The sequence below is a fragment of the Dendronephthya gigantea genome, unplaced genomic scaffold (genome assembly GCF_004324835.1).
Source record: "Dendronephthya gigantea isolate DGI-Jeju-01 unplaced genomic scaffold, DenGig_1.0 000005F, whole genome shotgun sequence".
Taxonomy (NCBI): Eukaryota; Metazoa; Cnidaria; class Anthozoa; order Malacalcyonacea; family Nephtheidae; genus Dendronephthya; species Dendronephthya gigantea.
In genome coordinates this window covers 1,246,716-1,264,521 of record NW_021163015.1, presented here as the reverse complement: position 1 = coordinate 1,264,521, position 17,806 = coordinate 1,246,716, and the positions used below count along the sequence as shown (strand labels likewise).

Here is a 17,806-nt window from a genome sequence, read left to right as displayed (position 1 = left end):
TGTCTGTGAGGTTGATACTCCTCATCCAGAGGAACCGGTGAGTTCCGACGAAGACCCGAGTGAGGATAGCAGTGAACCTGGCAGTAGTGATCAGAATTCCTCTTCTAGTGATGACGCAGACGATTCCGAAGAAGAATTCGTAATTTTCTGCGATGAAGGTCCAAAGGCCGAGATGAGTCTACCATCTTTCATTGCTTTAGACTTGAAGAAAGGTTTACAGAATCTGGGTCTTTTTGATAACGGATGTTTCAGTGAATGTGGCAATACTCGTTAATGTATGCTTATTCGAAATTGTGATTTATTGTAAATCATAGTATATGAAATTGTAAATCATAGTATATGTTATGTAAATCATAGTATACGAAATTGTAAATCATAGTATATGCATGTCAACCAGGACACGACTGCTTGCGCTAAAATGAATGCAAAAATAGGGAAATCTTGTACATTTAAGCAGAAAGTGTAAAAACACAACAAATTTTACATGTACTAATTTGAAGACTAGGGAAATGATGTACATAACTACAGTAATAACACTTGGAGCGCCGTCACAATATATCCTATCGACTCTAATGTATTTTTTATAATAAATTAATATGTTACGAGAACTCATATTCGCAGTCTTTTCTCAGGGCCCCCGCCCCTCTTTTAACATTGCCGATGATAAACACGAGGGTATCTTTAAACTAAAATTAAGAAGATAGCCATAATACTTCCAATCTATCGAAAATTTTGATTTCCCAATGCAAATAACCGCGGGTGATGCCCTTCAGAACTTTTTAACTTAGTATTCCTATCATCCTTGTTTGACGGTCCGATCAATTCAATTCTGGTGGATTTTGTATAGTCTGTTAACTTGCAGTGTACCCGGCAAATCAACTAACGCCAATGCGGTACGGCTTTACCAATACAGACTACTTTCCATTCGTCAGAAGTTGATCCAAAAAAAGTTTGATCGTGTGAACAGACTTTCACATTTAATTACTTTTTTCCTTTCACGAACCTCCTCTCCCCCTCACCTTTGTCTTTGCATCGTCTCGTCGTCCCTGGATCTGCATAAAACGTGGATGTAGCAATCTTTACCACCGCGACCCGACCTCCAAAGGAGGTGGGTGAAGTTGTAGCAAGAGTCAAAGAACTTGACGTTCTTTGGCCAGAAGGTTGGCCTAGGAAGATTGGAGTTATCACACCATATTTTGATCAGGTAATGATGCAACATCGATTTTGTTATGGCCTTATGGGTAATTATAATTTCAGTAAATTTGTCAAAAAACGGTCCTGAAGCTTTTTGTTTCATTTTTTCCTCAAATTTGTCGATGAATTACTGAGTTTGAGTAGAACAGTATACCCACCACATGATATATTACACATATATGAGGTACATGATGATTAGATAATCTTTTTATACTGCATGTATATAAAATTAGGTACCCTGTCGAATGGAGCTCCGTAGACACAAGCAGGAGGCACATTTGATAAAGTTTGTAAATAAAAATAAATATATGTAAACTTATTTATAGATAAAACGAATTCTGACAATTGACAAATATTACGAAAACATTTTAAATCTATTGTATTATTGAGCAAAATTTTGTGGGTTTTTTTGAAGGCGCAACTTATTACGTTGAAGGTGTTATTTGCGTTGGTATTGTATATTGTATTTTTTGTCCTTGCATAGAAAGCAATAAACGAAAAGAGGATGCTAAAGAGAATGAAGAGGGATTTCTGCGAAACATTCCTTCACGAGACGTGAAAAGACCAGGAATGCAAGTGAAGCGCCGGGAATTTTGACCATGTTCTGTTCTAAGAAAAGTGAACGCTAGTCACTACGCTCGCACTTGTTTTTTTTTAAATGAATCTATCTAAACGGTATAACTAAGGCTTCAATTTAGGTAAACATAGTATACATAAATGGCGTGATTTTTCTTAATTCTGTTACATGCTTTTCATAAGTAGATTTTGATTCCCTCCTCCCATCAAGTCCAGTCGTTTTTCCCACGCTTCATAGCCAGTAGCATAGTAAGCCTGACGATTTGCCTCACTTGATATGTTCACTGTTCATTGACTGTGAAAACAATAAATTTCTAAGGACATAAATTATTATGATAGCTCAAATTTAAATAGCAGGACAAAATCTCAGAGATCGACAAAAGCAGGACAAAATCTCTTGAGATCGTATATACATTTCTTGAGAGGCGACATTGTTATTTGTCATAATTTATTTTATTAATGCTGCAGCTAATGGCGTAAAACAGTGCTCAGTTGTAATTCAGCCCCATTCACCCATTACTATAGCACACGAGAAATATTATTCTCATGAACAATGACAGTAACGTGATTACAGATGGTATGATGGAGCAGTAACAATGTAGTCACACTACAGGCTTCTACATAGATCAGTGGCTACGTAGGATGAGCTCTGTTGTGAGGCTATATTTTAGTCGGTCCATATAGAGTCAAGACTGATCCATGGATTCATATGCATGCAGCTTTCAGCCTCAATTATACAATCTTAATTAAACGTTAGTTAACTGTTCATCAAAATTTCATTTTAATTTATAATGTTTTCAGTATTTTAACTATGCCATCAATCTCGAATTTGCTGTTCCAATAATAAATTGAAGTGAACTAGCCACCAGCAGATGTCCTTAGACGCGTTCAAGCCGTAAGTATACATCCACGGATTATATTTTTATATATGCTGAATTCAAAGAATCAAAGAAAAGATTGTGTGATATAATGTTCTAATAAGCACACTAGCACAGTCATGAGCAACTTGCCACGTTTGTCTAATTTAATAATAATCGGATCATTCATGTCTTCCTGTCTGATGGACTACATAAGAAACTACAAAGAATAAGAAACTACGAAGCAAAGTAGGGAATTCCTGTAAATAGATTTCTTTAGTATTAACTGTCGGACGATATTCTGTTTTTCTCCATTTTTACACAAACCGACGACTATCATGCTAACTTTGCCTAAATATACTACTTCCGTGATGGGTTCTTATAACATAAATCAAGCTAATGATTGCATAAGATTTTAAATATTGACAAATGATGAACGTACACTCCAAGACTGATTTAACTAGATTACAAAGTATACGTTAAAACGTAAAAATATATAATCTGTCTTAGCAAAGTAGGTATAAATGTATACATGTAAAGTATGCAAAGCATAATCATATGTAAAGTATATATTCGGTGTTCAGTCTTAGCGTTATTTATACCGCCAGTCAAAACTGCGGTTTAGATATCATGTTACCACGCTACAGGTTCGGTATTCAATTCTCATCATAAACATTCCAAAATAAGGTTTGAGGGGGGGGGAGGGAAAGGTATATTGCTTTAGTATTTACTGAGGTACGTTAACGTTGTATTGTATACAGTGAAAGTTTGTTTAAACAGAATGTTCGACAGGCTTCATCGCAGCGGCAATAATGAATATGTGCCCCCCAACCGCACACACACAATTATTGTGCCTCGTACGCTACTGACCGCGCCAGAAAGATTATCAAATGAAGGAAATTTATAACATAACCTTTTAGTGTCCAAGAGATATAATAGTGTGCCGGATTCATAAAATTGATCCTTCATAGCTGTTTTGGCCATGCATACCTGCTTATCTAATAAGTTTAAAATATCGCATGATTTTTCTCATTGCTGAAGGACTCAAAGAATTTGTGTCCTTTATTTGGTATATGCTGGCTATGAAGTAGCATCTGAATGGCAGCAAGACGTTTTTCAACAGAAGAATTGAATTTCTTTAAATTTGCATCCATCGTTTACGATGAATTTCCAACGATGTTACGTTCGATATTTGTGACATTGTGGGACTCAAAGATCGCGCCACTGGCGGGTAACAAGACTTGGGACGACACACCCATAGTACGGAACCTTTTTTTAGGATGCGAAGGAGGTAGAACTAAAATACCAACCAGTAAGTCGTTTGAGGATTGGGATTGTACTGCACTGTTTAATGCAACCATTTACGCGAAGACCTTTGCCACCTCGACCAAAACACTGAAGGATCAATTTATACAGGGAAAAAACCCCAATCCTTTCCATTCCACGCTGATCAGTCCAACTGGTAACAACGATGAAACGATAGCTTTAGCAACCGATCAAATTCGACTGCTTAGAAACGCTCTATGTCATCTGCCCCATCCCACAATAGAAAAAGCAACGTTTGATGATTATGTTCAACTCGCTAAGGATGCTTTTGCTGCAGTCAAATTCCCAACATGTCAAATTGACTATATTGGTAATCTTGATGAGAAAGAATTTCCAACGGAGAAAGTTGATGAGTTGAAAAGAAAAATTAGGGATGTTGAACTAGAGAACTACAATTTTCTTAAGGAAAACGTTGACAAGAAAATAACAACGTTGACTGATGACTGCCAACACAACAAACAATTCAGAGAAAGTATGATGCTGAAAATAGACGAGATTATAGGTAAGTATGACTTAAATGAATTAAGCGTGCTATTGTGCATATCATGTAAAATTTTGTAATATTAAGATAGACCAGGCTTTTCGCTGTTGAAATGTATTTTTTATACCAAATGAAGAAAAACATGCTAACAGCTGATGTTAGTTCGTTGAAAAATATTTCCACCTTTGTCTGCTCTAAGCTAAACGAGAGAAAAAGCAATTAATCACGAACATCTGAAAACCGCCTTTTGTTAAACATGCAAATAAAACTATGCAAAGCCAGTAATTAAGGCCACACAATGAGCGTTGAATTTCGATAATAGTTTTTCACAGAATCAGCAGAGGTGGAAATATGCGATTTTCATCATAATTTTTATTCGAGCTCTTAATTAATCATGTTTTATCTAAAGGTGGTGGTGCGTTGTTGTAAACTGTTGTATCTTTAATGTGAAATGTGTTTCTTTGACTTTTCCCATTCTATCCACTGCATTTACATAACCAACACCCATGTCTAAATTTTAACAAAATAAGCATCACTTTTCACTAATTATTCCACCAGCAAAAATACCGGAAATGATCTGGGATTCGCCAAGGGATATAAGCTGTGAAGGAGGTGAATTGGTAATTCGCGTTGGTCTTGAAAATGTTTTAAAAACTTTAATTCACTTGCCGCAATTCCAACACGCGATCAAGAGATGTTTTGGGGGTGATGATAGAAATGACCAAGAATTTAAAAAATTCAAAGAAGGAAGTGTTATTGTTCCACTAAACTGTTTTACCGATAAAAGGTTTCTTGAAGTTTTGAATGATTTTGAATCTGGAAGGCTGAAAGAACGTTTGCTGAAGGAATTTTCGTGGATTGGAGTTAAAGCAGAAGAAATGAAGATTGAAATAATTAACATAGAGGAAGTCAACAAAACGAAAGAAGCTATAAAAATAAAGTATGTTTATATAAGAATGGTGCTTTTTACTTATGCATGTTATTGGCGAAATGGGGGAATAGAGATTGTCAAAGTCTTGAAATATCAACAGGCCAATTTGAAAGCCCCGTACTAACAATTTTCCAACTAATAATATAATCATATACAACAATATACCATATGAACAAATCATATGCTTCTAGGTTTTCTGTTTTCAATAAACCCCAAAACGTGTTTGACAGTTCTCATGCGCTAATGATAAATAAGCCCTAACAATGTTCATTTTACACTACATACTGATTGTATTATAGGAATACCGCGAAAATGTGGAACGCTATCAAAAAAGGAGATACAGAGGAAGTAAGACGACTTGTTCCAGCCTATGTTGATGTGAACGGAAAAGTTACTGAAGAGTTGTCTTTGCTTCATCTCGCTACACAATTTGGGTCTTTAGACATAGTCAAACATTTGGTTGAACATGGTGCCGAGGTAGCAAGCGACGACAACAGTTGCCTAGAAACAGTTCTGCACTCGGCTTGTCGCGGGGGCAGTGACACAATTGTTCAATACCTTCTCCAACATGGAGCTGCGAAAGATATTAATAGAAAAAATCCTTCCGGACGTTTACCGTTGAGCGTAGCATGCTCTAATTATCACATAGCTGTAGTTCAAACATTAGTGAAGGCTCACGATGATGCCAAATGTCGCAGTGTAAGTATGGAAAAAAGCCATAACGCGGGAACGAGGCTCGCGGTCTCATTTCAACATTTATTGGTCAAAATAAATTATTTTCATGCATGTGTTGAAAGAAGGGTGTTTTGCATCTTTGCACGTGGCTCGTGAGAGTAAAACTTGAAATCCATTTCTTTTAAGGTTGTTCAAAGTTTAAAACGTTGTAATGTTAAAATGTTGTGACGTAATTACCGAAAAGGACTATTCAGTGTTAGTGACTGCACAATTTAAGATAATTACGGTAGAGCGAGTTGAAAAATATGGGCTCGGTTTTTCCTTTTGCGTCGCGAGTTTACGAAAGCCAGGCATGGGCAGCAAGAAGTCTTGTTACCTATATTCTTATGCCGATGAGGCAGATGAGAAAAACAGTAATAACACGCACGCGTCCATAAAAAAACTTATTATATTTAATTGTATAGCTTTTGTGTCATTTGAATTTGACTGCAGAAGATGAAATATTTCTGCGATTAATAGGTAAGGCCAAAACACATATACTTACTTACTTGAATTTTTCTGCACATAAGCGTAGCGAACCTGAATAGTGTTAGATATTCAGACAGCACATCGTGTTTTAAGAAAGATGTGAAGATGTGACTTTAAACATTGGAGATGCTCAATGCACAGCATGATTTATGACTTCCCATGCATTTTGGGTCCTACTGACGGGTAATTTTGTTGCCTCCGTGCTATACGCTTGTGATAAATTTGCAAAAATTTTTCTTCTAGGCTAAATAGTCCAATTTTTAACTAAAGTTTTCTGCTTTTTCGGATGATTACTTATACTCCGTCGAAAGTTTCCTAAAGGTTTTCACTTTTCAAGTTCCGCTTATCGCCTTTTAACCAAAGATATTTTCAGTAGATCTCTCCATATATGCCTGCCTCTAACAATATGACTATGCTTTGTTTGCTTTATAGAGAGGCTTAGCGTAGATTCTGATGAAAAGTATATGGGAGACGATTTTTCTAAAGAAGCCCAACCCAAAGGTACGATCTGTGATTTCGCAGACTATTGACATTGTGACTTGACATTTTCCAAATGATATTGGTCATTTTTGAATGTTCTTCTTATTGTGCGCATTGTAGCTACCCACTCAATCGATCCGAACATAGTGTGATTCAGCGAACCATCACACAGCGAACTCCACTGTCTTCATGATCGTAGTAGCACCAAATAAAATTGAATTGATAGTCTGTGAAATCCAAATAATTTAAACAAATATTTTCGCACGGCACCAATTATGTAGCCGCTCTGTATGTGTTTGGTCAAATTACGACAAATGCATGTGTAAATAAATTGCTCTATTTTGTTCATATGTATTTTCAGCCTTCGATGAGAGGCCATTGGCGATACACCCCAGTGAATTTATTGCCCAGGTTCGTCGTTAAAGTATAATAATATCACCCCCCCTCTTTACATAAACTGAGTCAGGAAACTAAGGGCTCCAATCCCTCTGCCTGGAAGAGAAGGTTTCATTCAACTATTCCCTTCTTTAACTAAAGTCTCTTGGCTTAAAAACCCCAATAGCTTTAGAAATGAATCGTTAAGTTCCATTTTCGAAAATTTTCAGAGAAATGCAAAAAATTTCGCGCAGTTAATTTCGCGATGTGTTGTAAAAAAAACCATTACCAGCAGACAATTTGATAAAATACAAGAAAAAACATACTCCGAAAAATGACATCTGGTAAACTCAAGATACGAGTTACCTCTTGTCTTCTTGTCTATAGCTCATATCTTGAGTTTACAAGATGTCATTTTTCGGAGTATGTTTTTTCTTGTGTTGCAAAAAAGAGCAAAATTTCGCAAGAAAGAATATACTAAACAGAACTTCATCCCATTCACTGTCCGAGAGCGAAATCAACTAAGTCCTGGTAAAGTTCTGTAAAGTTACTCGTGTGCAACATTGCTCGTGTTAGCATTGCATGCGCCACAGGTTCTTGAAATATCGTTGCACACACCAGTATTAATCACGATTTTACTTCGACACTTTACTTTTATTATATCAACAATACGCTAGTGATCTACACTTCTATTGTATTTGACTTCGACTGCTCCTCTGTTATTAACATCCCTCTACCGTGTTATGTGATACCTGTCTGTTCGGTCACAGTTTCACCATCAAATTTGCTCATTAAGTCTACTTTATAGCTTATAAATTAATGCCGCTTATACTTAGATTCAATTTCTCGATACCCAGAAAACGCTAAGTGTGAAATTTCCTTTCATTCATAATATATGCAAACAAGGATTTGGAAGAGGATGATTTTCCGAAAGGCATCGTTAATTCAGAATATAGCATGAAAAGAGAAGTACATGAAGTAGTTGGAAGGTATGAATAAAAAATTATTTTTCACACTGCAGTGCGAACCACGATATTTATAGTTTAAATAGCAATTTTCATGGTATTAATTTTACACAATCCTGGCGTGAAACTATCCAAGGCTGTATAACTTCTCAAGTATTCCTTCTAAAAAATTTAATTAAGATTTAAAAAGTCCTAATAATGAAAATATGCACCCTTATTTCGGTTTGGCAATTTTTCTACTGACACACGATATTAGTTTCAGAAAATTTAGAAATTCACACAGTGATAGAAATGGAACACGGAGTGATTCCATTTTCATTGAATTTAGTTACTTATTGACATGAGTCTCATAAAGTCTGATCACGTCAAAAAGTCGGTCGTTCACTGAATCTAGCTGTGAGTTTCTTAATGGTAGCTTTAGGGATGGATGTTTCGGATTCTTTTATTGCCATCCACAGGTCATGTTTGAAGGAATACTGCTTCCCATCGCCATAAACCTGGCGTTTAATGATCGACCACAAGTTCTCAATGGGATTTGAGTAAAGGGAGTTTAGAGGCCAAATCATCATGCAGGTTATCATTCATGAATCCAATAGATTTCAAAAACGCTGTTGTAGCCATTTCTTTATTTTTAAAATTTTTTACAAATTTATAAAATTTTTCCTATAACGTTATTCCTGCCATGTTATTAATTTGGTTAAAAGTTGTTACAAGCACTGGGTCTAGCAAACACACGATTATATCAAATATCAAGGAAAATATTTCTAGGAGAATTCAAGGTCAATTTCTGGACTCATTAATGATCCCATTATCAATTTAGGCAAACACGATAAAATGATGTGACACAATGAATGTAAACAAACGAAACATCTACTTTTAGAAACATAATTCCCCTCAATCTTTATCGTGCGAAAGACGGTCTTTTGTCTTGGAATAGACATGCAGAAAGGCGAACAGTTTTTAACGTACAGTATGCGTACACTAGCCCTATAAATACTCTAAGCACTATATACAATGTTATATAGATAATTTACCTGTGTTTTTAATTCTTATATTTTAAGCTGGCGGTAGTAAATATGTCTGAAAGGATCGAAGAAGGCCCGAAGATTTTACCTGTAAATACGTTGTCTTTCACGCAGGTATTAAGGTATATTTGAAGACACGTGTCAAATCGTCTTCTCGGCTGCAAACGAAAAAAGAAAGAAATTGAATGTTTAAAAGTTTTGCTCAACAATTATTTTGCATTCGTAGACACATGTATGTATAGCAATATAAATGCCACTGGAAAACGAATCAACTAGCTTAAGGTCCTTTTACACGCGGTGCAATTTTTCTTGCAACTTGCAATGCAATTCTTCTTTTGAGATATGTGAATTTGGCAACTACCGAACTTTTGTGTTTATTACACTCCATGGACGTTTGCTACACTTTCATTTTGAAGACTAATTTATATCTCTTTAAAGTATCACATATCTTGCAAATTGCATTGCAAGTTGAAGAAAAATTGCACCGTGTCCGTGTAACAGGGCCTTTAGAATAGGCGATTGACTGTCAGCCAATCCATACTCACGCTAACGCAATTATTCTTGAGAAAAGTATCGAAGTAGTTAATTTCATCCACCGACACTCTCCGCAACAAGAGAAACTGAGATTTTCCCAAAACACGCCGAAAAGTGGTAATACTATATGTATCCTATACAAATCATGCTATTAAGCTCAAAATTTGCCGACTAGATAATGCCTGTTCACATTACCAAAATCTTGCGCCAGGTCAGGTCCAGGCCACCTTCCGCTGTTGGCCTGGATTTTGTGGCCTAGACCAGGTCCAGGCCTGGACTAGGTCGGATGAACAACGTTCACATCTAGGCCTAGCCCTTGTCCAGGCCAGGTCAAAGCACTTAGTGTAAACGCGGCTACTGTCAGCTATTCTAACACAAGTATGTGCCGAGTAAGCGATTAAAATCGTTCTCTTAAGCTTCCCCATTGGCCATTACCTTTTACCAGCTGGAGCAAGAGGGCAAAAAAAGTTTCCTTTCATGCATAGAAATTCGTTAATAAATCTGCTGCAAAATCATCTGGACACTGGTGCGGGCACTGGTGGAAAAACGCCAGACACCGAAAAGCTAAACTGCCGATATTTTGCAAACACTGTCTTAGTCGGTCAGGTATTCCGTTGTCCTTGAATCCACATGAAACGCGGTGGATGATCGATACAGCAATCTTCGCGCCATTGGCTTCCAGAACCGACTCAATTGCAGTTTTTTAATTTGAACTTGACAATTTAAATCTATTAAGACTTAAGTAAACACCGCATACAATATTAATAGGATGATTCCAGATAATTCCATAACATGCCTTAGATTCAGTGAATCTCCATCAATCCCGGTCGTTTCATGCATTTTCACGCTTCGTGAGGCTACCAAAAAAAGACTTTTCCAGATCCTATTACGCATTACTCGTTTGTTCCTGGAACTCCATGGGGTGACGCGCTATTGTTTATCAGGCCGGATACTTTATTTATTTGCAGTAATTTATTCATTGAAGTTTGGAAGTTAAGCCAGGAGAATTTCACCCGGTTTCGGCTGTTTCAAACAGTGTTGGTCGCAGTAGAAATGATTTTTTTCAAGGATGATTGCATTAATGTAAGTATGGATCGATTGATTAACTGAATCATTCGTACAGCGTAAAGCAAGTTGTTTCATTTTCAGTTATCAGCGTAGCTATATTTTCAAGTATCCGTGTCTACGAATGCAAGATTATTAAATTGTCGAGCAAAACTTTTTAACATTCTACATTCCGTTAATTTTTCCTATAACGTTAAGAAGATGGTTTTTTTGACTTCGAGGATATTTCTGGTACCTTTATTGTGAAAGTGAAGACATTTACAGGTAAAGCTTGAGACTTCTTCGATCCTTTCAGACGTATTAACTTCCGCCAACTCAAAGCATAAGAAACACAAACACAGGTAAATATAATATTATAATATCGTATTGCTTCGTGTATATATAAGCTTAGTATTGCCGGCAACAAACTGTTCACCTTCCGCTTGTATGAAAGGCAACCGGCAATCTTTCACGCGTTGGGAAAATTAAATACGACATCTACATTTTGTTGACATTCGTCGTTGTTGTGTTTCAATATTTCATCGTGTCCTTTTAAATTGCATGACAGAGCGGATAATTAACGAATAACGAGATTGCAAATTTTCCAAGCCACCTCGCTTGCTACTTGTATGTCACCAACGTTTGCGAAAGATTGTATATGTTTCCATGAGTTCAGCACAAATGGATTCCCTAATAATCATTATGATCCTATGTGATACAATCATAATTACAGTGCGATATAAGCCGATGTTGTTATTGCATTCATATGCTTTTAATTTATAAGCTTTTATTATAGACGGGAAATGAATATCCGCTCAAGATAGTTCGCCCTACTGTTTCGTCATGCAAATATATTTGTTTTAAAATAAAGACAAATCAGGATTTACATTTGCCAGCTAGCGGTCAAATAAAAGCGGAGTTTCATATTTTATCTTGTTTTGTCTCAAATGCAAAACACTATGAAATTATATGTTAGACATAAATTATTTATGACCTCGGTCGGTTTTCTTCGAATTTCATTTCTAAGAAGCTGAGTCATTTTGTAAACGATATCGGATATCAAATATCTTAAGTGACGTGGTATATTTTAATATCAGTCGTTAAAATGGTTCTTTGTCTCGGCTTTAGTGGCTACGCGAACAAGTTTGAACATGAACTGTTTACGTGCAAGAGTGTTAGAGATGTAGCGAGTTTTCGGGGGTCAACATTAAAGTCAGGAGTGAATGAACTATAGCTAAAAGATTTAGTGTATTGGTTCTGGCATTATTGAAAATTCACAAAGCGTAGAATTTTTAAGAGTGAAATGCAGTGTGTATAGCCTATGACCTATGACTATGTCGTAATTCGCAAACTCCCACAGCGCATATTGTACCGGCTCCGAATCCGACCCGTCTGCGGGAGCAAAGAGACTCAGTAAAACTACAAACTGGCCTAAAAAGTCGTTAGTGTGACTGATGTAAAAGAATACTGATATATTTCTCTGTCAATGTTCTTAAGGAATAATTTTAACGCCCAAAAAAGGTAGTTTAATCATGTCGTCATTTAGAGCAAGGCTCTCTCGCCAAAAATAATGTATTTGCCGTGAAAACTTTTTGGAACTTCTAGAAACTAAAGAAGCTCTTTATTCTTTTAATCATACATACAATATTTCTCAGTTAATTACTTAATTACTTAATTGCTTTTCATGCTTTCAGCGTTGCCCCCCCTTTATATGTTGGCGTGATGTCATACCAATCACTCATCGAATGCTATGTCCACGGCATCATAAATCAACCCCGGGGGGTAGGTATATTTATAGTCTTTTTTAGCGAATCAATTCTTCCCCAGTAGACCACTTTCATGCACGGCCACTCTCATACCGTCAATTTCTGAATTCTGTGGTTCAATGAGCTTTCTGAAAATAGTCGTATTAGATATAATGCATTTTAGTCGTAATTAGGGTGTCGAAACTAGCTTTTTTGCAGTTGAAACGGTGCGAATTTTAAATACAAATGTATGTTAACACTCTTTATACGCGTGACCCCATTTCCTCAGAAAAAAAGTACCATTATATCTAGATAAATGTTTGTGCTTTCGTGCAGAAGAAAATTATATTAAAACTCTATCAACTTTGATTAAACTTGAGTTACAATGGCACTAAAGAATGCATGGATTACAGTCATGCTTTTGATTGTAAATGACTTATCACTATAAATACATTTCATGTTAAATATTTCTTAAGTGAAGTACTTAACATGACTTTTTTGTCCATGCAAGGTACAAGTGGTTGAAGGAGTTGATGGTGTTATGATGTATGAATTTGACAAATGTCGAAATGAAGTTAGGCAAAGACTGAACACACTAGAGGTGAAGTTGTTTGCTTATATTTTGAGGTTATTTTTCCGACAATCGCAAAGTACAACCTTTAGACTACCAAGTGTACAGTGTGAGAAAGATTACAGATGCGCAAAAAACGTATGAGACTTTAGCTATTCAGAAACACTGACAGTATAGACTATAAACTATAGTCAGGTAGTAATTCTGATGGTATGGAACCTTCTTCTGTTGTAGTGGTTGCTTTTGGGCTTGGACGCGAAAGTCATCAATGTCGTAATGAGGATGGGTGATGAATTTTTTAGAACAGGAAATATTGAGATGGCATTGAATTTTTATCGTGAAGCAGGTTATTTGTTTCCCGAGACCGGTATTTGTCTCATAAGAGAAGCACAGTGCCTCATCGAACTCGTAAGTATCGTCTTTCAGTGATCTCAGTTTCTAATTCGTTTACCGGCATGATGGCCTAATTTGAATTGTCGTTTTTCCGCTCTACGAAGTGGCACAGCTGCATGCCGGACAACAATGTGAGGGCCCTTTGGCTTTGAGGTGATCGCCGAGCCTGATTTCGCATGATTGATTTTTTCTGAACATAAACTGTAGTTAACAGTGTTAAATATTCAGACAGCACATCATATTTTAAAGTACACGAGGTTCAAAATGTGAACAACCGTTTGTTCACATAAAGCTTGACCTCCACAGTTAAGGCTAATTTCCACTCCGGAAAACGAGCAGCGGATCGAATCGGAACGAAAGATAATCCGCGCGTGCGCCGTTTGTTGAAATTTTTGGCTTATATTGATCCGAAAGCGTCCGAGACCGGATAGAAAAAAGTTCAATTATTTTTTTAACTTTTTTTGATCCGATCCGAAATCACTTCATGGATCGGACCAGCTCGAAAAAAATCCGATCCGATCCGCTGCTCGTTTTCCGGAGTGGAAATTAGCCTTTACTGTAATATTAATATTTAGGGGGTGATTTTACTTTATTCACGAGAGCAATTATCGAACCAAGTGAATTTTATTTTGAAGAAGGACGCGGCTTAACGGAGTGTTTTTATTATTTTTCATTTTAGGATTATTTTGACCAAGCAAAGAAAGCGTGTAGAAAAGGTGAGAACATGCCTTTAAAAATAGACATTTCTCGTGCATATATTGACGTCAAACGCCGCGAAAACCTTAAGTTACACGGATAAGTTCCAATATAACCAAGGAGCAGCGTGGCAGCGTCTGCAAACAATTTAGCATCAAATGTGGTATAACAACTGCCTAAATAGACAAAACACTTCTCGACGTTTCGACCTGAGGGCCTTCGTCAGGAGAGTTAGTGTGAACATAAACTGTAGTTAACGGTGATAACTAACTCTCCTGACGAAGGCCCTCAGTCGAAACGTCGAGAAGTGTTTTGTCTATTTAGGCAGTTGTTATACGACATTTGATCTTAAGTTACACGGAGTTTGATTGGCACGTTACTTTTACAGAACAAATCAAACTTTGTATGACAGTTTCTTTTGTTCATTCGACCGATACTAAATACGCTTTTCTCATTTGTAGCAATTCGCTTTGGTGATCATACTCAGTATGCAGAATTACTTCCAGTAATTGACATTTTTGAGCATTACGAACGGCTGCGGGACGCTTATGATCTTTATAAGTCTTTGATGGAAAAATATCCCGGTGTAAGTATATTAAGCTTACAAACATGTTTCCATATTACCATGCTGCACTGTTGTTGCGTAAGATTCCAACCTAAATTTAATTGAACGAGACTGTTGGAGGTGGAATTGTAGCGTTTTTGTGACATTATTTAGAACTTGTACTTCATGGAAAGGATGAGAGTATTACAAATATCGATTTGGGAGAAGACTGAAAGACAGAAGAGGAGTGCCAGCAAAAGACAGGTAATTTTCATCGCTATAGATTAGATTTATGTATGTACAAGAAGGCGGCCTCGAAAAGGCAAATATTCTGTGGCCTTTAATGTTAAATACCGTATTTTTAACATTTTTTAGAATCTTTTTTGTAGACTATCGTATTAGTATAGAATTATCTTTCATACCTATAGAATGTTAGTCAAGGGACTGGTGGATTAACGAAATCGTCTGGCGCAAACGGCATTCAAACAAGTGATAAGGTGAAGATTATGTATATGTGATATGTAATATGATTATCTACTTTTATTCTTTCTTGTTCTTGCAAATCTAAGCGCTCAAACGCTTGCCCAATTTGTTTCAAATAGCAGAAGAATAACTACTAAGGTCCTTCAGTGATTATCTTCTTTCTGACTCGTTAGAAGTTAAGTGAGGCCTCCGGTGGAACCGATCAAGCTTCCGGGACTGATGCCACACAGATCACAGAGACGCCAAAGGTACAAGACATTTTGTATACCCAGACAATGCAGTTTACGATTATTGTTTAAATTGGCAATCACTGAGGAAAATGCTTGAATTTAGCTCCCTCCTTTTGAGTCACCAGATTTTGACAAGAACGACTGAATGAGGATTAATTCTAAGTTCGGCCATGCATCTATTCTGAAAATTTTCTCTCACGATTAAAAAAATCTAGGTTGCAAAGACCTCAAAGCAATTAAAAAGGGACGCGATGGCTAAGAATAAGGTGATGAAGTACAGTAAATATAGAAGAAAAAGTAGTAATCATTATTTGAAAAAATTGTCTGAATATTGTATAACTACAGTATGTGTACTGTATTTTGCAAATAGAGTAGAGTCTAATAGATATAATTGCTTTGTCTTCCATGAATATCACTATACAGAAAAATTAAATAGGAATAATTCTGTCTTGCATTTTAGGAGCTTGAAAGGGAAATTCAAAAGGCAAGTAAAGAACAAGAAGAGAAACTGAAAAAACAAGAGGAGTTGGAAGCACGCAAGAAAAAAGAACGAGAAGAAAAGAAAGAAATGCAAAGAAAACAGGAAGTAGAAGAACGCGAGCGGAGGGAAAGAGAGGAGCGAGAAAAACGCAAGAAACAAAAAGAACGGGATAAGAGCAATGTAACTATATATCCAAGTCGCTATTCACCTTTTTTCTTCACTTCGAATCTGCTTCGAATGTAAAAATATAACCGGCTAGTGAAGCTAGCAAATTTTGTATACTTTTGTATTACACAGCTGATAAACCATTCTTACAAATGTCTAAAAGTTTTTTTACAGAAGGCATGATTAATCTTTCAGCCAGCGTTCAAATATTAATATCTGCCCGTACGATAACAACATATTATTATATACACAAGCGCCAGATATGAGGTATATGCTGCAATTTCATTGGTTGGCTACTAGACAGATATTAGCTCATATCTGTCTTGTAGAGAAAGTAAACAAAATGGCGGAAAGATTTGGGGAGTTGAGTGAAATAGAAATCCAAGCCTAGTTGATAATAGCACACCAAAATGCACCGAAAGGGCGACGAAGTTTGTGTATATAATAAAACACTTATTCTGCTCACTCTCGTCGTATATGGCCGATAGCCAACTCGGGACTACGCGCTTCGTCGGCTACCAGCTCATATACGACTTGAGTTCGCAGAATAACTGTTAATTGTATTACACAAATAAGCACTTTTATTTTTGTCGTATAGAAAGCCGTACGAAAAGAGGAAAGAAGCCAGCATGACGTCGTCAGAGGTACGCCTGAGTCTTGGTAGATCCTTCAATATATTTTATTTGCTTCTACTTTCTCGTGTTTTTAAAAATTTCTTCCTTTTCTCACGTTCATCAGTTCTTCCACTTCAGTTCTCCACTTTTTCCCGTATATTAGTTTTTCCATAGCTCCATTGTCGTATCAGGAAATTATATTGTATACAGTCTTAATTTCGACTTTGTCGCATGTGTATTCATTTTGTTTCGTTCTGCGCTGGCCGCAATGTAACATAAATATGCAACAAGTTTCATAAAAATACGGGTAGTTCTTGAACTATTTAATCAAATGAAACCACAACTTTGCTGTCAGGGTCCAAAGTATCTTTCATCACACAAAAATTTCGCCTTGATAATTCGATAAATTTCTGCAAATATTTGTTGGAAATAATTAAATTAAAACAGTGGTAAACATAGTATAGGAAATTTCAATCTGATAATTATTTCTAACAATTTTTTATTGTCTACAAAAATCTCAAATAGTTGTCACGGGAACCCTGTGAATTTAAACCGCTCCTAAAAATTACGATTGAATCTCAAGTTGCTTTGATATCTCACTCAATCATACTTTGATATCAATGATATGCATATCTTAATACAACCAGTTGGATGTTACGACTCAAATTCATTTTGTCACAGAACTGAACGCTATACATTGTATCACGTATAGTCGAGTTAGTTACAATTTCCACAGGCTTACAGGGCACACAACAGGACGACCACCTGTTTGCGATGTTTACAAACAACAAGCAAGGTTTATTGCAAGGAATTTCATGATACTAATTTATTGTCACAAAGTATAATAAGCGTACAGCAAAAAACTGCGAGGCAGCACTTTTTAACTATTCCAG

At 36.5% G+C, this 17,806-nt stretch overlaps 1 protein-coding gene across 1 annotated transcript in view; it reads left to right on the top strand.

The window, feature by feature from the left end:
• The first annotated feature begins 1,787 nt into the window (after nt 1-1,787).
• Nucleotides 1,788-17,806, top strand: part of LOC114516140 — a 36,905-nt gene continuing 20,886 nt past the window's right edge. Inside the window, 19 exon segments of the mRNA XM_028535531.1 lie at nt 1,788-2,665; nt 3,669-4,455; nt 4,993-5,374; nt 5,665-6,064; nt 6,505-6,559; nt 7,001-7,069; nt 7,410-7,459; nt 8,330-8,412; nt 12,686-12,773; nt 13,248-13,337; nt 13,542-13,715; nt 14,380-14,416; nt 14,858-14,982; nt 15,115-15,204; nt 15,369-15,437; nt 15,597-15,671; nt 15,869-15,919; nt 16,114-16,314; nt 16,898-16,943. Coding sequence (XP_028391332.1) covers nt 3,726-4,455; nt 4,993-5,374; nt 5,665-6,064; nt 6,505-6,559; nt 7,001-7,069; nt 7,410-7,459; nt 8,330-8,412; nt 12,686-12,773; nt 13,248-13,337; nt 13,542-13,715; nt 14,380-14,416; nt 14,858-14,982; nt 15,115-15,204; nt 15,369-15,437; nt 15,597-15,671; nt 15,869-15,919; nt 16,114-16,314; nt 16,898-16,943 — 2,815 coding nt within the window. The 5' untranslated portion in view covers nt 1,788-2,665; nt 3,669-3,725.